We start from the raw sequence: 24,224 nt of genomic DNA, 5'->3' as shown, positions 1-24,224 counted from the left end.
TATTTCTTTTATTTAAAACTCCAATAAATATTTATAAAAAAAACAAAAAACAAATGTTTGTAAATTTGTCTGTTTTATTCCGATTTTCTCTTTTTGTTTCTTTTTCTTTTCTTTTCTTTTCTTCTTTTCTTTCTTGCTTTTCTATTTCTATCTTGTAATTGCGTGTGCGTTTTTTGCTTTTCGATGTAGTTTTTTCAAGAACTCAATAAAAAGAATTTAAAAAAAAGAAAGATTGGCAACATATTTTTTTAAAAAAATGATTGAATTAGCAAAAACGACGGCAACAATTAGAATGCAATCTAGTCAAAATCTCAAACAGGAATGGAAATGTGTAGAAGAATACATCACCAAAAAGATGCTCCAACAAGAATTTGTTGATATGTATAGACTGATTTCACAAAGTTAAGTTAAGCTAAGCAGATATATAAGACTGAATGTTTAATTATTAAGATACAAAAATACAATCTCAAAAATAAAGTTATAAAATAATAGCAAGGAAGTCACGCACGGATGGAGGGAAGACACAGGGCAAGAAATAAAAAATGGATAAATGTTGTTACATAATGAAATGTGAAAATGTGAATTTGCGAATATAATGTATATGTATCATTATGTAAAGATTTCATATATGTATTGCAACATTAATAATAAATAATTTTTTTAAAAGCTTTATATTAAAAAATAAAATAAAAATAAAAAATGCTAGTTTTTGCAGGCTTGGTGTACTGAACCATGTCATTGGATCAAGTCTCACTCGAAGGATCATCACGTTGTCGTGGTGAGTGGGCTTGCACGTTCCTATGACTCTTTTGAGCAAAGGCGTCAGAAATCTTAGAATCATAGAATCATAGAGTTGGAAGAGACCACAAGGGCCATTGAGTCCAACCCCCTGCCAAGCAGGAAACACCATCAGAGCACTCCTGACATATGGTTGTCAAGCCTCTGCTTAAAGACCTCCAAAGAAGGAGACTCCACCACACTCCTTGGCAGCAAATTCCACTGTCAAACAGCTCTTACTGTCAGGAAGTTCTTCCTAATGTTTAGGTGGAATCTTCTTTCTTGTAGTTTGGATCCATTGCTCCGTGTCCGCTTCTCGGGAGCAGCAGAAAACAACCTCTCTCCCTCCTCTATGTGACATCCTTTTGAACATGGCTATCATATCACCCCTTAACCTCCTCTTCTCCAGGCTAAACATGCCCAGCTCCCTTAGCTGTTCCTCATAGGGCATCGTTTCCAGGCCTTTGACCATTTTGGTTGCCCTCTGGACATGTTCCAGTTTGTCAGTGTCCTTCTTGAACTGTGGTGCCCAGAACTGGACACAGTACTCCAGGTGAGGTCTGATCTTGTACTCCCAGCAGTCACCCAAGGTAGTAAGGCCAAAGGGGACGAGCTAGACAAAGAATGATCCAAGAAGTCCTGAACAGCAGAACAGCGGCTGCTGCTGCTGCTTGCGTGAGTGTTGGGAGGACCGCTCCCTCTCCTGCCAACTCCATCCGGCCTAGGGGGCGGGGCATGCACTACCACTACAGTTTAGAGGCCTGAGCAGCTACCGGCAGCAATGGACAAAATGGTTTTAAATGTTTTAATCGCTTTTAATTTGCAGCATTTTAAATGGTGGTTGTTGTTTTTTAGAATATTATACTATTTCATTATTTTATTTTTGCTTGGGGTGGGATAAGCACTGAGTCAGCACTATTGTCCCTTGCTTTGTTTTGTTTTGTTTTGTTCTGTTTTGTTTTATTATTATTATTCTGTTAAATTAAATTATATAGGGGTCATGGCTGCCTGGGAGTGGGCCTCAGCCAATAGATTAGGTGGGGCAGGTTCCACAGGGGGGGATGTATTGGGACACCCGATCTCAGTGATCACGGGCAGGAGGAGGAGTTATGCTAAGACCAGACCATGTCATTACCGAGGAGGCAGGTTTAGTCGTTGTTTGAGGACTATCCCTGCCTCCAGGTCTGGTCCTGACCGGAAGGATACAGTAATCAGCAAGGGAAACCCACATGACCTGAAAGTGTTGCTGTGCAATGCCAGGTCAATGATGAATAAAACCACTGCCATCCACGACCTGATTGTGGATGGAGGATTTGACCTGGCATGTGTGACAGAGACCTGGTTGGATGAAGCAGATGGGCCTGTCCTTGCCGCTGCTTGCCCACCAGGTTTCTCTTACGCACAGCAACCCAGGTCATGTGGGCGGGGAGGGGGGGTTGCAGTGATTTTTAGGAAGTCATTAGTCTGCACCAGGCGTCCTATTGGGAAGACCCAGTTTTCTGAGTGCATGTTCTGGAAGTTGGGCAATAGGGGCAGTACAGGATTCCTACTGGTGTACCGACCTCCCCGCTGCACCAAGGATTCCCTGCCCTAGCTGCTTCAGGTCGTGGCGGATATGCTCCTGGAGACACCTAGCTTGGTTGTCCTGGGGGATTTTAACATCCATGCCGACACGACCTTACAAGGAGCCGCTCAGGACTTCGTGGAAAGCATGGCCTCCATGGGCTGTCCCTGAATAAGTCTGGCCCAACTCATAGCCACGGACATGCCTTAGACTTGGTGTTTACCTCTACGGATGTTGGTGATCTGACATTAACTAAAAGTGAAACAAAAGAAGTGCCATGGTCAGATCACTTCCTGGTGCAACTGGACTTCTCCGCAACCCTTCCCCTCCGCAGGGAGGTGGGACCGATTCGGATGGTCCGCCCCCGCCACTTAATGGATCCAATTGGCTTCCAGAGAGTGGTAGGGGATGCTTTATCCCAAGTTGATGGCCTTTCAGCTGATTCCCTGGTGGCACGCTGGAATGCGGAGTTAACCAGGGCAATTGACTGTCTGGCTCCGAAGTGCCCTCTCCGATTGCATGGAGCCCGGACAGCCCCGTGGTTTTCCCCGGAGCTGAGGGTGATGAAACAATCGTTGAGACGGCTAGAGCGCCGGTGGCGGAAAACTCATTCTGAATCAGACCGGACACGGGTTAGAGCTCAACGTCGAGCCTACCAAGTGGCAATGGCAACGGCGAAGAGGGCCTTCTTCGCCGCCTCCATTGCATCTGCAGAAAACAGCAGCAGGAGACTTTTTCAGGTGGTTTGCAGTTTATCGGAACCACCTGTACCACCGGGGCCTGGTAGGGACCCCAAGATCTCCTGCAATGCTTTTGCAAAGTTTTTTGCAGATAAAATCGCTCAGATTCAGAAGGAGGTAGACTCCACCGTGGGAGCAGGGCCAGGGCGGGAGAGTGCTAGAGTTCTGTCTGGTCCTGTTATATGGGATCAATTCCAATCTGTTACCTCCGAGGATGTGGACAGGCTGCTTGGACGAGTGAAACCGACCACCTGTCTCCTTGATCCTTGCCCATCCTGGCTGATAAAAGCGAGCCGGGAAGCGCTGGGCGATGGGCTCTGCGGGGTGGTGAATGCTTCCCTCTGTGAGGGAGCCTTCCCAGACCCGCTGAAAGAGGCGGTCATTAAACCGCTTCTTAAAAAAACATCTTTAGACCCGGCCAATTTGGCCAACTATCGCCCAGTCTCAAATCTGCCATTCTTGGGCAAGGTGATTGAGCGGGTGGTTGCTGAGCAACTCCAAGCACGCCTGGAGGAAACGGACCATTTGGATCCCTTCCAATCGGGATTCAGGCCTCACCATGGGACTGAAACTGCCTTGGTCGCGCTGGTTGATGATCTCCGGCGGGCTAGGGACAAAGGTGAGAGCTGTTTCCTAGTTCTGCTGGATCTCTCAGCGGCCTTTGACACCATCGACCATAACATCCTTCTGGACCGTCTAGAGGGGCTGGGAGCTGGGGGCACTGTCATACAGTGGTTCCGCTCCTTCCTCCTGGGCCGTGTCCAGAAAGTGGTGGTGGGGGGTGAGTGTTCAGACCCCTGGGCTCTCACTTGTGGGGTGCCTCAGGGTTCTGTCCACTCCCCCATGCTTTTTAATATCTATATGAAGCCGCTGGGAGAGATCATCAGGGGGTTTGGACTGCGTGTTCATCAGTATGCAGATGACACCCAGCTCTACCTCTCCTTTAAATCAGAACCAGTGAAGGCGGTGAAGGTCCTGTGTGAGTGCCTGGAGGCGGTTGGAGGTTGGATGGCGGCTAACAGATTGAGGTTGAATCCTGACAAGACAGAAGTACTGTTTTTGGGGGACAGGAGGCGGGCAGGTGTGGAGGATTCCCTGGTCCTGAATGGGGTAACTGTGCCCCTGAAGGACCAGGTGCGCAGCCTGGGAGTCATTTTGGACTCACAGCTGTCCATGGAGGCGCAGGTTAACTCTGTGTCCAGGGCAGCTGTCTACCAGCTCCACCTGGTACGCAGGCTAAGACCCTACCTCCCCGCGGACTGTCTCGCCAGAGTGGTGCATGCTCTAGTTATCTCATGCTTGGACTACTGCAACGCGCTCTACGTGGGGCTACCTTTGAAGGTGACCCGGAAACTGCAATTAATCCAGAATGCGGCAGCTAGACTGGTGACTGGGAGCAGCCGCCGGGACCACATAACACCGGTTCTGAGAGATCTGCACTGGCTCCCAGTACGTTTCCGAGCACGATTCAAAGTGTTGGTGCTGACCTTTAAAGCCCTAAACGGCCTCGGTCCTGTATACCTGAAGGAGCGTCTCCACCCCCATCGTCCAGCCCGGACACTGAGATCCAGCGCCGAGGGCCTTCTGGCGGTTCCGTCATTGCGAGAAGTGAGGCTACAGGGAACCAGACAGAGGGCCTTCTCGGTAGTGGCGCCCGCCCTGTGGAACGCCCTCCCATCAGATGTCAAAGAGATAAAGAATTACCTGACATTCAGAAAACATCTTAAGGCAGCCCTGTTTAGGGAAGTTTTTAATATGTAATGCTGTACTGTTTTTCACACTGATTGGGAGCCGCCCAGAGTGGCTGGGGAAACTCAGCCAGATGGGTGGGGTATAAATAATAAATTATTATTATTATTATTATAACAGGTGGAAGACAACAAGTGTCATGTGTCCACAAGTGTCAACGGCTGTGGCTGGATGAAGGCTACAGCAGATAAGAATCTACTGGTCGTCGTGATTACTCATGCGATTGGAAGAGAGCTTTACTGCAAAGACTGTGCGTTGGTCAGCGTACACTGATCTCCACACATAAAGTTAATTCACTCACAAGCGTCTTCCAAAAACCCATCCCAAACCCAAACCCCAAAAGCTATTTGAATTTATTTGTTACATTTATATCACAGTATCGCAGAATTGTAGCGTTGGAAGAGTCATCTAGTCAGGGTAACCCCCTGCAATGCAGGAATATAGGAGAAGGCTCTTCTATCTATTTTGTATTGTAATAAAAAAATTAAGGTCATATATGCATGTGTGTAAAATAAATGTCCATAAATGTATCAAGCAAACACGTACATAAATATATAAACCACATGTCTGGAGCAGCACAGGAATAGAGTCCTGAAACCATTTTTGACTCCCAAACTGACCAAATGTTTTCTCGGCAAGGAGGGAGCGGGCGAGGGAACCTTCCCATTGTCTCAGGAATTGGGTAATCACCATCTCAATGGAATGGCCAGACTACCAGAAAAGGCAATCAGATAAGGCATTATCAGATAACCTGGTGAAGGAAGGTGAGGACAGGTGACCCCACCTAGGCCCGAAGTCACCCCCCACCAAAGCAGGCTCAAAGCTTCTCAGAGCTTTTCAAAATCATTTTTCTCAGCAGCTCAAAGGCATTAGCTAAGCATCAGAAACATTCCGCTCGGCTGTAACAAAGGTAGAGAACAGTCCATTGTTTCTCAGGCCTTTCTGATGCCTTCTGGCCTTGCTAAAGAACCACATTGCAACTTCCTTTCTGTCCGGGAAGCATGCCAGAACAAGAGATTGAAACATATCTGAACACTCTGAAACCCCTTTCCTGGGAAGGGTGCCAAGAGTCCAATAGTCCCAAGACAGCTTTCTGTTCATGCTCAGAGGACTCCTGAGGGAGGAGAAAGGAGGAGGGAACTGGAAAGGGGTATATATGCTTGTGCACATGACTGTGAACTTCGTGCATGCTTTTTGTGACTTATCACACTTGCTCCTTCTACCAGTTCATGGATGGTAGAAATAAAAGCCTTTTCTCCGAAACTATTCCTTGAGTGTCTGTTGACTCCCACTTCCCTTTCCCAGGCGCAATATTTTTCCCACCCGAGGGCAAAGCCTCATAAGGCTACACTGGCAGACAGGTAAAACAACAACATTCAAATTTCTGCTGTAGACCGCCTTTTCTGTGATGAAGGTACGATGTAGGTATGATGGGTTACACCCCTTCTGTGATGTATGTATGATGTTTCTGGGGGTGGTATTGAGCTCCAGGACGGAGAATTTAAAATGTTTATATAAGGGCAGGCACACCTCTGTTCTGGGTCCTTCTTTCCTGCGTGTGAGGGGAGCACCCTGTTGCAACAGATCAATAAAGATCAGGCTTGCTAGCTGCTTTGCTTCTCAATATTCTCTGGTTGGCCTCTGTTATTTTCTCCTACCAACAGGGAACCTATGTAAGGACTCTATACGGGCTCTTGGACACCCCATTAGGGAAAAAGGAGAGATTTTGTTTAAAACAGTATCCCCCTTCCCACTTTTTTTATTTAAAAATGTTATCCCTCTCTCTTAAGAACCCGAGCTCAGATCATTTGAACACCACCCATGGGTCTTTGGAAACCTTGCATCTGGATATTGTGGAAAGTGTGGGTGTGCCTCTTTACTCTTTTTTTACCCCAAAACATAGCTGTCAGCTTTTCCCTTTTCTTGCAAGGAATCCTATTCGCAATAAGGGAATTTCCCTTTTTTAAAAAAAGGAAAACGTTGACAGCTATGCCCCCAAAGCAAATCCCTATCTCCTCCTCGCAATATTGCTCCTCCCCAATATTGCACCAGCCTCAACCGCCCACGCTTTTTGGCCAGGCGATCCCACGAGACCGAGCACTATGGTGCTGATAATGCCAAGGTTGCAGGTTCGATCCCTGTATGGGACAGCCGCGTTGATCCTAGCTGATCCTCAGAACCAACCCCCAAATACTGCAATTCTATGATCTATTCTGTGATTTCCCCCGCAGCCCCCTCCCACAGCTTTTTGAATATCCTTCCTCTCTAGGAAACTGAGCTCAAGTCCACTGGAGGACCACCGAGTGCCCCCCTTTTCCTTGCAAAAATTGCCTTCAATTAAGCAGCGCTCCTTATTTGCATTGCTGCAAAATGCAAACCACCTGAAGAGACACTTCAGGTTCCCTTTCGAACGCGGCCATAGAGCTAAAGCTGCAAATACTGCAGATCTCCCCCCACCCACCCACCCATCCACCCACACTTGGAGGGGTGTGGGTGGAGGTCGGGCGTTTGAATGGGAACCGGAAGTGAACTCGGTACCTCGCTGCCCTTTCCTATCTCTACGACCCCGTAACGAATGCACGTGGGGAAACGGCCTTCTCGTAAGTCCCCCGCCCCCGCCCAGGTGAGGAGCTGGAGAGAATTCGGGTTTGCAAAAATGGAATAGGGAACGGGGGGGTGGGGGGCGTTCTTTGCATTGCACGACCCTTTGCAATTGCAAGCCAGGCCGGGGTCTGCAGGGGGAGGCATCTCAGTTTTTGCAAAAATTAGAAGCTCCGGGGATTCGGGGAGGGGGGTGCATGGGGGAGGCAGCGGTGCACCAGAATCCGGAGGGAAAGAGCGAATTTTGCTTTTAGGTACGTCGAGAAATGCCAGGGAGGGGCTTTTTTGGTTGCTAAAGACCCCCGATTCCCTCCCCAGGGCTATCCTGCTGGGTTGCATTGCCTGCCTCCCAGCCACGTAAGACGAGGCTGCTGGATCCGGCCAATGGCCCACCTAAGTCCCGCATCCTCTTCTCACAGAGGCTGATCATTATGATGGGAAACCCGCAAGCAGGATGCAAGCACCAGAGAGCAGCCCGACCCCTGCAGTTTCCAGCAACTCAGAAGCATTTCTGCTTCCAGCTGTGCAGTCAGAGCATAGTCATTAAGGCTATTACTGTTGGATGCAGAAAAAATTTGCCCAGCTTGAATCTTAAGCTAAATAGGCCAGTGGTTTGCTTTGAAAAAGGAATATGTCCCTGTGTAATCTGAGAAGCCAGAGCATCTTGTTTTGCATGCACAAGGTCCCTGGTTCAATCCCCGACTTCTCCAGTTGTTGTTGTTTAGTCATTTAGTCGTGTCCATGACCCCCTGGACCAGAGCACGCCAGGCACTCCTGTCTTCCACTGCCTCCCGCAGTTTGGTCAAACTCATGCTGGTAGCTTCGAGTACACTGTCCAACCATCTCGTCCTCTGTCGTCCCCTTCTTCTTGTGCCCTCCATCTTTCCCAACATCAGGGTCTTTTCCAGGGAGTCTTCTCTTCTCATGAGGTGGCCAGAGTCTTGGAGCCTCAGCTTCAGGATCTGTCCTTCCTGTGAGCACTCAGGGCTGATTTCCTTCAAGATGGAGAGGTTTAATCTTCTTGCAGTCCATGGGACTCTCAAGAGTCTCCTCCAGCACCATAATTCAAAAGCATCCATTCTTTGGCGATCAGCCTTCTTTACGGTCCAGCTCTCACTTCCATACATCACTACTGGGAAAACCATAACTTTAACTATATGGACCTTTGTTGGCAAGGTGATGTCTCTGCTTTTTAAGATGCTGTCTAGGTTTGTCATTGCTTTTCTCCCAAGAAGCAGGCATCTTTTAATTTTGGTAGGTCTGCAAATGTCCCCTGAAACTCTGCAGAGCCACTGCAAGTCAGAGTCAGTCATATTGAGCTTGATAGACCAATGGTCTGACTTGGCAGAAGGTCACATCCGGTGTTCCTAGGTTTGCCGTTTTTATATTTTATTTTTGCCAAGGAGGAACCTGCGCCATAGAATCAGAGTTTGAAGGGACCCTGAGGACCGTCTAGTTCAACACCCTGCAATGCAGGAATAATAATAATAATAATAATAATAATAATAATAATAATAATAATAATAATAATTTATTTATACCCCACTCACCTCGCTGGGTTTCCCCAGCCACTCTGGGAGGCTCCTAACAAAAGATTAAAAACACAATAAAAGATCAAACTTCCCTGAGCAGGGCTGCCTTCAGATGTCTTCTAAAAGTCAGGTAGTTGTTTATTTCCTTGACATCTGATGAGAGGGCATTCCACAGGGCAGGCGCCACTACCGAGAAGGCCCTCTGTCTGGTTCCCTGTAACCTCACTTCTCGCAGAGAGGGAACCGCCAGAAGGCCCTCGGAGCTGGACCTCAGTGTTGGGGCTGAATGATTGGGTAAGGGCCGAGGCTGTTTAGGGCTTTAAGGTAAGGCTACCAGATTTTTTTCAATGAATCTGAGGACACTTTTCAACATCAGTGGATTTTGTACGGGGACTGATTTGTAAATCCAGGGACGTCTGGTAACCTTACTTTAAAGGTCAGCACCAACACTTTGAATTGTGCTCGGAAACGTACTGGGAGCCAATGTAGGTCTTTCAGAACCGGTGTGATATGGTGTCGGCGACCATTCCCAGTCACCAGTCTAGCTGCCGCATTCTGGATTAGTTGTAGCTATCCCATAGGTATCAAACCTGCAGCCTGGGCATTTTCACCACCATGCTTTAACAAATTGAGCCCACCAGGCTTAAGGCTTGGGATGGGCATCAGCCGGGGTTTATGGCTTTCCAATATTGGGAGAGGTTATTTCTTCTTTGCCCCAGAACCCCAGGTGTGTGACCTGATGCCTCTAGCACTTTGCAAAGGCTTCTTCAGCCTGTACAACCTTCACCTGCGTCTACACTGGGAACTGTAGTTCATTAAGTGTGCTGTTAATAGTAGTGCTGTGAGGGATAAACTACTGTCACGCAGCCACAGGGCTGTATACTGTACTGTATTCTTAGTACACTTCTGTAACATCTTTTGCATGTCCCCAGATATTCCTAGTTCCTTTTTGTTTGTTTTTACATCAGTACTTACTGAGTTCTTTTTTATATTCATTTTTGCTCCCTCTTTAACATAGTTGTTTAATTACGCTTCACTACTCTGAGATTCATTCATTCATTCACCGATCCATTCTGAAGGAAATCAGCCCTGAGTGCTCACTGGAAGGACAGATCGTGAAGCTGAGGCTCCAGTACTTTGGCCACCTCATGAGAAGAGAAGACTCCCTGGAAAAGACCCTGATGTTGGGAAAGATGGAGGGCACAAGGAGAAGGGGACGACAGAGGACGAGATGGTTGGATAGTGTCTTCGAAGCTACAAACATGAGTCTGACCAAACTGCGGGAGGCAGTGGAAGACAGGAGTGCCTGGCGTGCTCTGGTCCATGGGGTCACGAAGAGTCGGACACGACTAAACGACTAAACAACAACAACAACACTCTGAGATTTCCCCCATTGCATTAGGTCTTTAGATAGGTTCCAAGCTGCAGCGTACAGGCTTTGAAGTTTATATAAATATCTGGATTTTACGCAGCAGTAACGATCTATCCTTGACCGAAGTAAACAGACATTTTAAGGGGGTCTCATGGAAGTGTGCAGCAGCTATGAAAAAGGTGAATTTGGTGCTGGGGATCATTAGGAAAGAAATTGAAAATAAAACTGCGAATATCATAATGCCCATTATACAAAAATATGGCATGGCCATATTTGGAATACTGTGTATGTTCCTCACTGCAAAAAAAGGGGGGTATTGAAGATGTTCAGAAAAGGTTAACCAGAAGTACAGTGGTATCTCGGGTTAAGTACTTAATTTTTTTCGGAGGTCCGTTCTTAACCTGAAACTGTTCTTAACCTGAAGCACCACTTTAGCTAATGGGACCTCCTGCTGCTGCTGGACCACAATTTCTGATCTCATCCTGAAGCAAAGTTCTTAACCTGAGGTACTATTTCTGGGTTAGCGGAGTCTGTAACCTGAAGCGTATGTAACCCAAGGTACCACTGTATAGCATTTTCTACGGTACCTGAAGTCCAGAGACATCTACAAAGAGAAAAGTAGGTTTTCCAGGGTTTCCCACTCTTCGGCTATTCAAATTCTAGCTGCAGCTACCAACCATGTTAGAAGCTGTTTTAGAACGACAAGCTTTCATAGTAGGCCTGTTGAAGTCAGTGGACACGACAAACTTTTGTTTATTGATTTCAGTGTGTCTGCCTTTGAGTAGGACTTGGTTGAAACCAACTCAGAACGGCCATCTTTTCTTGGCTGTCTCTGATTCTTATGGTCTCATCTCATTTCACTTTTCCCCACAGGAGAAGCTCTGGCAGATTGCAGGGAATGCCCAGTTTTTTGCTCCGAAAGCCTCTTCTTGAAACAAGGAAGACGTATTAGCCTTTGCGGGGCTGAGCACGGCGGCCGCCACTCAGTTCAGGAGCACCTGCGGACGAAAGTAGCCTTAGACCAACTCGGAGCAAAGAGACCCTTCTTTTGAGTACAAATTGAAGATGGAAGAGGATGATTCAGCTAGGACCAAAGCCCAAAGAGACCGCCAGGCTGGGGGAAGTGGGGCCTTCTGGGAAAAAACTGTGTGCAAGCGCCTGAGCAAGGCCTACAGCAGCTCAGACGAATGGCGCTTTCACCAGTTCTGCTACCAGGAAGCTGAGGGGCCCCGGGAGGTTTGCAGCCGACTCCACCATCTTTGCCATCAGTGGCTGAAGCCAGAAAAGCACACCAAAGCTCAGATGCTGGACCTGGTGGTCCTGGAGAAGTTCCTGGCTGTCCTCCCCCCGGAGATGGAGAGCTGGGTGAGGGAGTGTGGAGCGGAGACCTGCTCCCAGGCGGTGGCCCTGGCGGAAGGTTTCCTCATGAGCCAAGAGGCAGAGCAACGGGTGAGTCACAGTAGCAATTTTATTATTTCTGTGCTGCCCCATCTGACTGGGTCGCCGCAGTCACTCTGGGCGGCTTCTGGCAAAATATATGTTGGTTGGAGGATGGATGGCGGCTAACAGGTTGAGGTTGAATCGTGACAAGACAGAAGTACTGTTTTGGGGGACAGGAGGCAGGCAGGTATGGAAGACACCCTGGTCCTGAATGGGGTAACTGTGCCCCTGAAGGACCAAGCGCGCAGCCTGGGAGTCATTTTGGACTCTCAGCTGTCCATGGAGGTGCAGGTCAATTCTGTGTCCAGGGCAGCTGTTTACCAGCAACATCTGGTACGCAAACTGAGACCCTTCCTGCCCATGGACTGTCTCGCCAGAGTGGTGCATGCTCTTATTATCTCCCGCTTAGACTACTGCAATGCACTCTATGTGGGGCTACCTTTGAAGGTGACCTGGAAACTGCACTTAATCCAGAATGCGGCAGCTAGACTGGTGACTGGGAGTGGCCGCCAAGACCATATAACACCAGTCTTGAAAAACCTATATTGGCTCCCAGTACGTTTCCGAGCACAATTCAAAGTGTTGGTGCTGACCTTTAAAGCCCTTAACGGCCTCAGTCCAGTATACATGAGGGAGCGTCTCCACCCCCATCGTTCAGCCCGGACACTGAGGTCCAGCGCCGAGGGCCTGGGAACCAGGCAGAGGGCCTTCTCGGTAGTGGCGCCCTCCCTGTGGAACGCCCTCCCACCAGATGTCAAAGAGAACAACAACTGCCAGACTTTTAGAAGGCATCTGAAGGCAGCCCTGTTTAGGAAAGCTTTTAATGTTTGATGTATTACGATACTTTAATATTTTGTTGGAAGCCGTGCAGAGTGGCTGGGGAAGCCCAGCCAGATGGGCGGGGTATAAATAATAAATTATTATTATTATTATTATTATTATTATTACACAATAAAACACCAAACATAAAAAACAGGGCTGCCTTCAAATGTCTTCTTAAAGTCCTATACAGTGGTGCCTCGCAAGACGAAATTAATCCAGTGTTTCCCAACCGGTGTTCCGTGGCACACTAGTGTGCCGCGAGACGTTGCCTGGTGTGCCGTGGGAGGGAGGCGGGCGAGTCGGGCGGCGGGAGCAAGGCTTGCGGGCGGCAGCCGGCAGCGCGGAGCACGGCGCGCCCTTCGGAGGACGCCCCGTGCTCCGCGCTGGTGTCGGCAAGCCTTGCGCACCCGGGGGATCTCCCCCCGAGAGCGCAAGGCTTGCGGGCGGCAGCTGGCAGCGCGGAGCACGGGGCGCCCTTCGGAGGACGCCCCGTGCTCCGCGCTGGTGTCGGCAAGCCTTGCGCACCCGGGGGATCTCCCCCCGAGAGCGCAAGGCTTGCGGGCGGCAGCTGGCAGCGCGGAGCACGGGGCGCCCTTCGGAGGACGCCCCGTGCTCCGCGCTGGTATTGGCCAGCCTTGCGCACCCGGGGGATCTCCCCCCGAGAGCGCAAGGCTTGTGGGCGGCAGCTGGCAGCGCGGAGCACGGGGTGCCCTTCGGAGGACGCCACGTGCTCCGCGCTGGTGTTGGCCAGCCTTGCGCACCCGGGGGATCTCCCCCCCGAGAGCGCAAGGCTTGCGGGCGGCAGCTGGCAGCGCGGAGCACGGGGCGCCCTTCGGAGGACGCCCCGTGCTCCGCGCTGGTGTCTGCAAGCCTTGCGCACCCGGGGGATCTCCCCCCGAGAGCGCAAGGCTTGCGGGAGGCAGCTGGCAGCGCGGAGCACGGGGCGCCCTTCGGAGGACGCCCCGTGCTCCGTGCTGGTGTCGGCAAGCCTTGCGCACCCGGGGGATCTCCCCCCGAGAGCGCAAGGCTTGCGGGCGGAAGCCGGGAGCACGGGGCGCCCTTTGGAGGACGCCCCGTGCTCTGCGCTGGTGTTGGCCAGCCTTGCGCACCCGGGGGATCTCCCCCCGAGAGCGCAAGGCTTGCGGGTGGCAGCTGGCAGCGCGGAGCACTGGGCGCCCTTCGGAGGACGCCCCGTGCTCCGCGCTCGTGTTGGCAAGCCTTGCGCACCCGGAGGCGCGTGGGCTGCCCTGAAACAGAGGGTTCCCCATGCTGCGGACTGTAGCCTGCCGCCCGACGCTCGGGGCGCCCTGAAGCAGAGCGCCCCTCGCGCCAGGCAGACATGGGCCAGCCCCACAAGCTCGGGGGACAGCGGGGAGGCGCAGCACCGCCATCCCACTGTTCCCCAACCTGGTTTTGGGGGGGGGAATAAAGGGAAAAAAAATTTCCTTTATTCCCCCCCCCAAACAGTAGGTGCGTCCTATTTCATAATAAAGTAATTATAAAATACTTTCTTTGTGTTTATTTGATGCCTATTAAAGAGAGTTACTTTATATATAGTCAATATAGGCACACAGTTAATTTTTTAAACATTTTCTAATGGTGGTGTGCCTCGAGATTTTTTTCATGAAACAAGTGTGCCTTTGCCCAAAAAAGGTTGGGAAACACTGAATTAATCCGTTCCGTGAGGCTCTTCGTATAGCGGTTTTTTCGTCTTGCGAAGCAAGCCCATTGACAGCTTAGCGGATTAGCGCTACAGCTGTCAAGCGGCTTCCAGCGATCAGCTGTTAAGCGGCTTATCAGCGGAACAGCTGATAAGCGGCTTAGCGGCTTAAGAAAAGGGCAAAAAAAGCGGAAAAAACCCGCGGGGGGATGCAAGATTTTTTTCGTCTTGCGAAGCAACCCCATAGGGGAATTCGTTTTACGAAGCACCTCCAAAACGGAAAACCCTTTCGTCTAGCGGGTTTTTCGTCTTGCGAGGCGTTCGTCTTTGTAATTGTTTATCTCCTTGACATCTGACGGGAGGGCGTTCCACAGGGCAAGCACCACCACCGAGAAGGTCCTCTGCCTGGTTCCCTGTTATTTCACTTTTCGCAGTGAGGGAACCGCCAGAAGACCCTCGGATCTGGACCTCAGTGACAGGGCTGGACGATGGGGGTGGAAATGCAAGGATTTCACTCGCATAGAGGGAGGGAAGTATTGGAGAAAATTCCCTTTGGGGGTTCAGTATGCAGGCTCAAACCAGATTCCCAATTATTCAAACTTCAGTGCCTTACCAGACAGAGTCTGTGGGAGAATAGCCATTTGCCTTCACTCCTGTGTAGGAAATATATGTTGCCTTAGCTGTTCATTCTCCCCAACGAACTTCTTGAACTCCTTGGAAACTCTTGCTCAATCCATGAGTTGGGGCTCCCCTCCTATATGTGCACAGGCCTCCTTGCACTGTATCTGGAACTGGTTTTCACTCTTAACATTGTTAAAGGTAAAGGGACCCCTGACAGTTAGGTCCCATCGTGGACGACTCTGGGGTTGCGGCGCTCATCTCACTTTACTGGCCGAGGGAGCCCAGCATACAGCTTCCGGGTCATGTGGCCAGCATGACTAAGCCACTTCAGGCGAACCAGAGCAGCGCACGGAAACACTGTTTACCTTCCCGCCAGAGTGGTACCTATTTATCTACTTGCACTTTGACATGCTTTCGAATTGCTAGGTTGGCAGGAGCAGGACTGAGCAACGGGAGCTCACCCCGTCGCAGGGATTCAAACCGCCGACCTTCTGATCGGCAAGCCCTAGGCTCAGTGGTTTAGCCCACCAGCACCACCCGCGTCCCATAACATTGTTAGGTTCCTCTTAAACTAGTTCCTGCAAGCTTTGCGGTCAAGCTGTACCCTTGCGTACGTGAGACTCCCCTTACTGATAGTGGGTCCAGCAGAATTTCTACCTCAGAAGGCACCACACAAGGGAATTTAGGTCTGGGGACATAAAGCATCTCTGACCAGATAATTCATTCAGCCTTCTCTGGAAGGACATCTCGGAAGACCAGTCCCAAGTAGGGAGAGAGTGCTGTTGCTCTTGGGTCATCTGTGCATTTGAGACCAGGAGGCTGGACTGATCCAGCAGCCTCTTGTATTTTTAGGAATTCACCCCTTTCCCCTTCTCCATTGTCCTCTACTTCCTTTGCTACTTCTTTGTTACAGATAGGTAGCCATGTTGGTCTGCCATTGCCAAAACAAACAAAATAATTCCTTCCAGTAGCACCTTAAAGACCAACTAAGTTAGTTCTTGGTATGAGCTTTCGTGTGCATGCACACTTCTTCAGATACACTGAAACAGAAGTCACCAGACCCTTCTATATAGTGAGAAGGTGGGGAGGGGTATTACTCAGAAGGGTGGTGGGAATGGGTGATTGGCAGATAGCTGTGATGAGCCTGTTGACGACTCTTAATGACTGCAATGGGTCTTACAGGAAAAAGCAAGGGGTGAGAAGGTGAAAAATGGCTTTGTCATGTATAATGAGATAAGAATCCAATGTTGGATTACACCTGAAGGCAGCCCTGTTTAGTGAAGCTTTTGATGTTTGACGGACTATTGTATTTTAATATTTTGTTGGAAGCCGCCCAGAGTGGCTGGGGAAACCCAGCCAGATGGTGGGGTATAAATAATAAATTATAATTATTATTATTATTATTATTATTATTATTATTATTATTATTTCGGATGCAGGAGCTGTTAGCAGGAGGAAGATCCACGGAGGGACAGGGAGCTGAAATGGGCACCAGACTTGGGCTGTTACCATTTAACGGCGCACCTCCAGTGGCTGATACCTTATTGGGTAAGAATGAGTGCAGAATATTATTTCCACTTGGTCGCTCTTTAGTCCCTCTGAAATTGTGAGTGGATTAATGTAATTCGTTTACCAGAAAAATTAAACATTGCATATGCTACATAATTAAAAACAAACCCTTATTTCCTGATGAATAGCTTTTGTGCTATAACGTAACTTAAATAGAAAACTCTTTGGAAGGATTTTTCCTCCAAAAGTATTTTATTTTTAAAAAAATCCGATTTACAGGATGTTATAGCCAATGTTCATCTCTTATTGTTAACTCTTCTTTGCTTTTTTATTTTTATTTTATTTATCTTTCTTCTTTTATATTTTTGTGTTTAATTTTGCTGTAACTACTTGTAATGTATATGTAAGATGATATTTTAAATCAATAAGAACAAATTAAAAAAAAATTCTGATTTTTAAAATTTATTTTTTAAAAAATCATTGATTTTTATTCACCTTGCCTCCTTGCTTCTTTTGTCTCCCTCACAGGTGGCAGAACCACCATGGAGATGTCATCTAGACCTTCTTATTGTGATGGAGTGGAAACAGTTACTTCGCAGTCACTTGATCAGGTAGGAGATAGAATTACCAGAGAACTGAGCCAGGCACAACCCAGGCGTCTCCTCTGCAGCTCTCCGTGGTCCTGAAAGAACCTGCCTTCCCCCATCACTTGTGTTTAAGATGCCCCCCCATCTTGAAGGCTCTGAACGCCACAAGGAAAGCTCTGGGTTTTGCAGCAGAGCCTCCAGTCTCTGCAGTCTTTTTTCTTCTCTTTTTTTCGGATTGCTGCCTTAGCTATGCATAGTAACTCTTTTTAAGGTCCATGAATAATCATAGTTTAGAGGTCCCGGGCCCTAAGGAAGTCAGATTATCCTCCACCAGGGCCAGGGCCTTCTCAGTGATGGCTCCGACCTGGTGGAATGCTCTGATCTATGAGACCAGGGCCCTGCAGGATTTAACTTCCTTCCGCAGGGCCTGTAAGACAGAGCTATTCTGCCTGGCTTTCAATCTGAATTTAGCCTGATCTTTTATTCTCCTTCCTTCCCTCCCTCTCCCCCTTTTATGAAGATTACCCGCTCTGGGATTCCACAGCTAATTCTCCCCTGGTCTCCTCACTGGCCCAAATAGCACTAATTTAGCCAGCTAGCCCTGGTGATCATCTAATGTTTATTAGATGGATTTCCCCCCCTAAATTGATTTTTTAATTCTGAATTTATTATTACTCACGTTTTATACTGTATTTTATGCTGCTTTTTGTTGCATCAATTACGTGTTTTAAATTTGTTGTTAGCTGCCCTGAGCCTGGTTTTCTGAACCAGGAAGGGCGGGGTATAAATAAAAAATTATTATTATTATTTTTCCAGGACCCATTTCCCTTTGAGGCGGTGGCTGTGCATTTCACGGAGGAGGAGTGGGCTCTGTTGGATCCGAGCCAGAGGGCTCTGCACAGAGAAGTCATGGAGGAGAACTACTGGAACCTGGCATCTCTGGGTAAGGTTCCCTCTGTGGCCTTGCCTGATAGGTCCAGGACGCGGGACTTGCTGCAGCTCTTCATCTGTATTCATGCCCATCTGTCCAGGAACGCTCATAGCTCAACAGTAGCCATTGCCAGTCAGTTTAGATAGCATTGAGCTAGACTGACCAAGGATCAGGAGAAAAAACAATGCTGTCCAGAGTTGTAAAGACTGCAAAGAGAATAATTGGGTGCACTCTTCCCAACTTGGATCAAATCTACGTTTCCAGGCAGTGCCAAAGGAAAGCTGCAGAGATAGCGCGGGATAGTGTGCACCCCAGAAATGATCTCTTTCAGCTCAGATCAGAAGGTCAGTGGTTCGAATCCCCGCAACGGGGTGAACTCCCATTGTTCAGTCCCTGCTCCTGCCAACCTAGCAGTTCGAAAACACATCAAAGTGCAAGTAGATAAATAGGTACCGCTCCGGCGGGAGGGTAAGCGGCGTTTCTGTGCTTCTCTGGTTCGCCAGAAGCAGGTTAGTCATGCTGGCTGCATGACCCGGAAGCTGTACGCTGGCTCCCTCAGCCAATAAAGCGAGATGAGCGCCGCAACCCCAGAGTCATCTGCGACTGGACCTAATGGTCAGGGGTCCCTTTACCTTTATCTGCTCTCGGGGTCCTTATTTAGATCCCCAGCATCAAGCCTGGATAGCTCAGTTGGTCAGAGCATGGTGCTGATAACACCAAGGTTGCAGGTTTGATTCCCATATAGGGCAGCTGCATATTCCAGCGTTGCAGGGGGGTTGGACTAGATGATCCTAAGGTTCCCTTCCAACTCCATGATTCTATGACTATCTCAAAGTAGGTGTGAGAATACCCAGCAGTGTTCCTCATACCTTCTCTATGCACTTCATCACATCAATTTCCAGTTAATGCTAGTCAACAGGAGCTACTTAATAGTTCATTTCATTTCACTTTTAATTTGTGCACTGCTTTTCTATATTACTATATCCAAAGTGGCTTACAAGCAAACAACAAAACAGACATCGAAGATCGCACATGTAATAACAATCTGATCCGTTACAAAAAAAATCACAATAACCTTGAATTGAACAACTTATATTGAATAAAGCAATATTCAATCATCCATTAGAATGTCACAGTAAACAGTGAAGTTAAATACAGTGGTACCTCAGGTTAAGTACTTAATTTGTTCCGGAGGTCCGTTCTTAACCTGAAACTGTTCTTAACCTGAAGCACCACTTTAGCTAATGGGGCCTCCCGCTGCCGCCGCGCCGCCAGAGCACGATTTCTGTTCTCATCCTGAAGCAAAGTTCTTAACCCGAGGTACTATTTCTGGGTTAGCGGAGTCTGTAACCTGAAGCGTCTGTTACCTGAAGCGTATGTAACCCGAGGTACCACTGTATCAGCAAATAATAATTAAACAGTTTACACTTATCAGTTACAATAAAATAAAAATTCCTTCCAGTAGCTGCTACTGGAACTAATTTTTTTTCATTTTGTTTTGACTACGGCAGACCAACACAGCTACCTACCTGTAATAACAATCACAATAAACTATAATCAATGAAAATAATGGCAAGTCATGGCATAAAATACCTCAAAATATACAACACCATGTAAAAAGATAAAATTGAGAAACAAGGACACACAACTTATAAAATTATTTTTTTAATATCCCTGAACTCTCTTGTCAGCTGCTTCTGCTGTGCTCAAAGTCATGGCCTAGGGCTAGAGGGTGGGGGCAAGGCAGTGTGGGGGGAAACCATTGCCTGATGGACAGCAGAAAGCTTAATACAGTCATACCTTGGTACTCGAACAGCTTAGCTCCCAAACAAATTGGCTCCCGAACACCGCAAGCCTGGAAGTAAGTGTTCTGGTTTGCAAAAGTTTTTTGGAAGCCGAACTTCTGACACAACTTCCGTTTGAGTGCAGGAAGCTCCTGCAGCCAATCGGAAGCCGCGTCTTGGTTTTCGAATGGTTTCAGGAGTCAAACAGAGTCCCAGAACGGATTAAGTTCGAGAACCAAGGTACCACTGTATATGGTTATTGTATTCACTTAATATATTGGCTCTTGTATTCTCTGATCTGAGATCCACCCTGATCAGGCCCCCTTCTTTGTTATTTCAGGTTATGGAAGTTGGAGCGAGAAGGAGCCTGAACAGCAGAGGAGGAAACCCGAGACAAGACAGAAGCTGAGGGAGAAATCTTTCATTTCTGAACACGCGGACGTGTGTGAAATCCCAAAGCTAAAAGATGAATGCGACACAGCGAAAAACACAAGGAACACCTCCCCTCAACACGCAACGATTGCAAGCGAGATACTGAGTCTTAGCGCATCTCAAAGAGTGCAAATAGCAGAGCAGCCGTACAAATGCTCAGTGTGCGGGAAGAGCTTCAGTCAGAGCACCAGCCTTACTGATCATCAGAGAATCCACACAGGGGAGAAACCATTTAAATGTTTCTCCCCCGAAAAGGGTTTCTGCGACAGCGATGACCTTCTTTATCATCAAACATTCCAAACCGACGAGAAACCATATAGATGTTTGGAGTGTGGAAAGAGCTTCAAGCGGAAGACGCACGTCACAGACCATCAGAGGACCCACACGGGAGAAAAACCGTTTTCGTGCTCAGAGTGCGGGAAGAGCTTCAGTCATAGCACCGGCCTTACTTATCACCGAAGAACCCACACGGGTGAGAAACCGTACAAATGCTCGGAGTGTGGGAAGAACTTCAACTGTAGCCAAACCCTTGCTTTGCACCACAGAATCCACACAGGGGAGAAACCGTACAAATGTCCCGAGTGCGGGAAGAGCTTCAGCCAAAAGATACACGTGATAAACCATCAAAGGACCCACACAGGCGAAAAACCATTTACATGCTCCGAGTGTGGAAAGAGCTTCACTTACAGCACCGGTCTTACCCACCATCAAAGAACCCACACAGGCGAGAGACCCTATAAATGCTCTGAGTGCGGGAAAAGCTTCAGTTGCAGCCAAACCCTCGCTATACACCTCAGAATCCACACCGGAGAGAAACCGTACAAATGCCCAGAGTGTGGGAAAAGCTTCAGTCAGAAGATTCACGTGACGAGCCACCAAAGAACCCACACGGGAGAGAAGCCATATGAATGTTCCAAGTGTGGCAAGAGCTTCAGTCAGTGGACAACCCTTACTAGACATGAAAGAATACACACAGGGGAGAAACCGTACAAATGCTCAGAGTGTGAAAGGACCTTCAGTCACAGCAATAGCCTTACTTATCATCAGAGAACCCACAACGAAGTGAAACCGTCCGTTGCTCTGGTTGCTTTTGCCTCCGGCTCCATGACACCCCTGCCGGAAGGCTGCCCTGGAGGGGATATGACCCTCTGGCTGGAAAACATGTCCCACCCTTGACGCAAATGTTCAAAACGTGTGGAAAGATCTCCACTCGAGAGCACCGGTTTCTTGTACCATAGAATCCACTGAAGTGTAGAAGCCATTTGAAAACCGGGTGGAAATGGTTCTTTCCGAAAGTAAGGAACTCGCTACAGAAGGATGCTTTCGATGCTAGAAATGTTTGCAGTTGAGAAAGGACTCGAGAGGGGTGCCCAAATTTCATTTCAGATGATTCACATCTGAACAACATCATATACCGTATTTTTTGCTCTATAAGACTCACTTTTTCCCTCCTAAAAAGTAAAGGGAAATGTGTGTGCGTCTTATGGAGCGAATGCAGGCTGTGCAGCTATCCCAGAAGCCAGAACAGCAAGAGGGATTGCTGCTTTCACTGTGCAACGATCCCTCTTGCTGTTCTGGCTTCTGGGATTCAGAATATATTTTTTCTTGTTTTCTTCCTCCATTTTTTTTTAAAATAATTTTTATTAAGATTTTCCAAATTAAAACAAATAACATCCAATTCATAAACTTTTTTCCAATATCCAGGACTTCCCCTCCCCACCCCCTCTTGTGTTCCAAATCTTCCAAAAAAACAATAAAATTCAACAAATTCTTATTCCCAAAATACACTCATCCTCATTAACTTAATTTATCCAAATTTCCATCCCCTAAGGTCGATCTATTCCCTTCCACGAGTTCCCCCCTTTCAAATATAATACTAATAATAATAAAATAAAAACAAATAATAGTTTTACAACCTTTGGATTCCAAATTTCCCTCCCCTCGTTCCCTGTTGCATTCCTCCTATCCCTCCACTTCTAACCTCTTCCTGAAGATCCCACATTTCAATAAATCCACATCCCTCTGGTCCTTTACCGGCCTTTTTAAATTGCACGTGTCCAATCATAAAAGGGGTCTATCAATAAAAAGGGGGCCCATTTCTTCTATCCAGATTTTTATAACCAGGAGTAAAAACCCCAAATTTATATCCATAAGCTTGTCAAATCTGGATATCCCAAATGTTCCCACCCCAATTCTGTCCTATTCTTATTATTTCCTTGTTCTTGCCAGTCCAATCTTAAAAGGAGTCTGTCAAAAAAGGGGCCCATTTCCTCTATCCAGACTTTTATAACCAGGAGTAATAACTCCAAATTTATATCCCTAAGCTTGTCAAATCTGGATATCCCAAATGTTCCCACCCCAGTTCTGTCCCATTCTTGTTGTTTCCTTGTTCTTGTCAGTCCAGTCTTAGGAGGAGTCTATCAAAAAGGGGCCCATTTCTTCTATCCAGATTTTTGTAACCAGGAGTAAAAACTCCAAATTTATAACCATAAGCTTGTCAAATCTGGATATCCCAAATGTTCCCACCCCAACTCTGTCCCATTCTTGTTGCTTCCTTGTTCTTGTCAATCATTCTCTTCCTTTTTACTTCCCTGTTCCCTCACAGAAATGTTCTTTTTCCAAAAGCTTCTAGTGTCTCTACAGAGGCTTGTTGTTGAAAAGCAGAACATTGCGTCATGTTCCTTTCAGTTTTGAACAGATAGATCCATTGTTCCCGGTAGGGTGAAACCCTCTGTAGACAAAATAATGCTCCATTTCTGCAGTTTCCCAGGAGATTAAAAGTTCCCTTCAACTGTTCATGTTTCCCGTCGAAAACACATGCAATATCCCTCAGCTCCTCTAGATGGATTACAGTAACAATGTTCCCTTCCGGATCACGTCCACCAGTCCAAGTAACTTGTAAATCCTTATTTGAAACAATTTATCTTCAATTTATAACAAATGTAGCCGGCAAAGTCCTCATAACAAAGTCTCAGTTTTATTATTCCGTTTTGACAGCTCTTGACAGCTGTCAAAACCTCCGTTTCTCTTCTCCAGGCACTTTCACGGATCGCTCCAGGGGTTCGGGGGGGGGTTGCTTTTTGATACAAATTCCACTTTTCTCCTCCAGCTCAATCTTATAATTTTCCCTCGCGAAGTTGTTAGTTCAGCAAGATAAGGTTCCACTCGATCTTAGTTATCCAGTCCTTTGTTTTGACTCTTCTACAATTTAGGGGGGGGCTGACTTCCTTTTTTCCACCTCCCCCGTTCGCTCCCAATTTTTTAAAAAATTTAGCTCTCTTTTTAGTCCATATTCCAATTACTCACGGGTTCTTCTTTTAGGTCCAAATTTTCAATAGAAGAAGTCAGCGCTCTCCGCCGGATGGCTCGCGGCTGCGCTCGGCAGGGATAGCAGAGGACTCAAAGCACCACGCTCCTCCCCGGCACCCGATCCACAGCCTTTAAAAAGGCTCTTCACGAGTCGGGAGGGCGCTAACGGTGCCAGCCGAGTCTCCATGTCCACGGCCTCCGTGGCCGTGGTTTTTACGGGTCCCCGCATCGCCGGTGCGGTAGGACCCAGCCCCTGCCGAGCAGGCTCCCTCCGGAGCTCGGAGGGAGCCCGCCATTCGGCGATGGCGCCGACCCGGAAGTCCTCTTGTTTTCTTCCTCCAAAAGCTAGGTGCATCTTGTGGTCTGGTGCGTCTTATAGAGCGAAAAATACGGTACATATATATAAAAATATGCCATCATCCTCTAGCTTCCTCTTCCCTCTAGAAGAGTCCCAGGAGAGAGAGAACGGAAGGGAGGAGAAGACCTCAGGACCAGTGGTACCTCGGGTTAAGAACTTAATTCGTTCCGGAGCTCTGTTCTTAACCTGAAACTGTTCTTAACCTGAAGCACCACTTTAGCTAATGGGGCCTCCTACTGCCGCCGCCACACAATTTCTGTTCTCATCCTGAAGCAAAGTTCTTAACCCGAGGTACTATTTCTGGGTTAGCGGAGTCTGTAACCTGAAGCGTCTGTAACCCGAGGTGCCACTGTATATTGTTTGCTGCGGGTTTTCTTTTTTAAAATGTATTTTGATGTTATTTGTAAGCTGCTTTGCATACAGAGAGATATGGCGT

At 47.9% G+C, this 24,224-nt stretch overlaps 2 protein-coding genes across 5 annotated transcripts in view; both read left to right on the top strand.

Moving 5' to 3' along the window:
• The window catches only part of LOC309363252 (vomeronasal type-2 receptor 26-like), a gene marked incomplete at its 3' end in the record, with an annotated part of 58,202 nt that extends 46,934 nt beyond the window's left edge, over positions 1 to 11,268 (top strand). The window contains exon 14 of the mRNA XM_081899356.1: positions 11,209 to 11,268. Within this exon, the coding sequence (XP_081755482.1) occupies positions 11,209 to 11,268 (60 nt within the window). The remainder of the gene's footprint in view (positions 1 to 11,208) is intronic.
• Positions 1 to 21,530, top strand: part of LOC309364557 (uncharacterized protein) — a 57,103-nt gene extending 35,573 nt beyond the window's left edge. The window contains exons 1-6 of one of the 4 annotated variants that reach the window (XM_081902128.1): positions 7,306 to 7,453; positions 11,209 to 11,784; positions 16,321 to 16,426; positions 16,916 to 16,998; positions 17,791 to 17,917; positions 20,030 to 21,530. In XM_081902128.1, the coding sequence (XP_081758254.1) occupies positions 11,401 to 11,784; positions 16,321 to 16,426; positions 16,916 to 16,998; positions 17,791 to 17,917; positions 20,030 to 21,297 (1,968 nt within the window). In that variant the 5' untranslated portion in view covers positions 7,306 to 7,453; positions 11,209 to 11,400 and the 3' untranslated portion in view covers positions 21,298 to 21,530. Of the gene's footprint in view, positions 1 to 7,305; positions 7,454 to 11,208; positions 11,785 to 16,317; positions 16,427 to 16,915; positions 16,999 to 17,790; positions 17,918 to 20,029 lie in introns of those variants that run through there. The other 3 variants (XM_081902125.1, XM_081902126.1, XM_081902127.1) reach the window with 3 other exon arrangements.
• The last annotated feature ends 2,694 nt before the right edge of the window (positions 21,531 to 24,224 follow it).

Source organism: Podarcis melisellensis (genome assembly GCF_964234715.1).
Source record: "Podarcis melisellensis genome assembly, chromosome: 2".
Classification (NCBI taxonomy): domain Eukaryota; kingdom Metazoa; phylum Chordata; class Lepidosauria; order Squamata; family Lacertidae; genus Podarcis; species Podarcis melisellensis.
The sequence above is the reverse complement of the archived record's forward strand: the minus strand, read 5'-3'. Positions and strand labels throughout refer to the sequence as shown.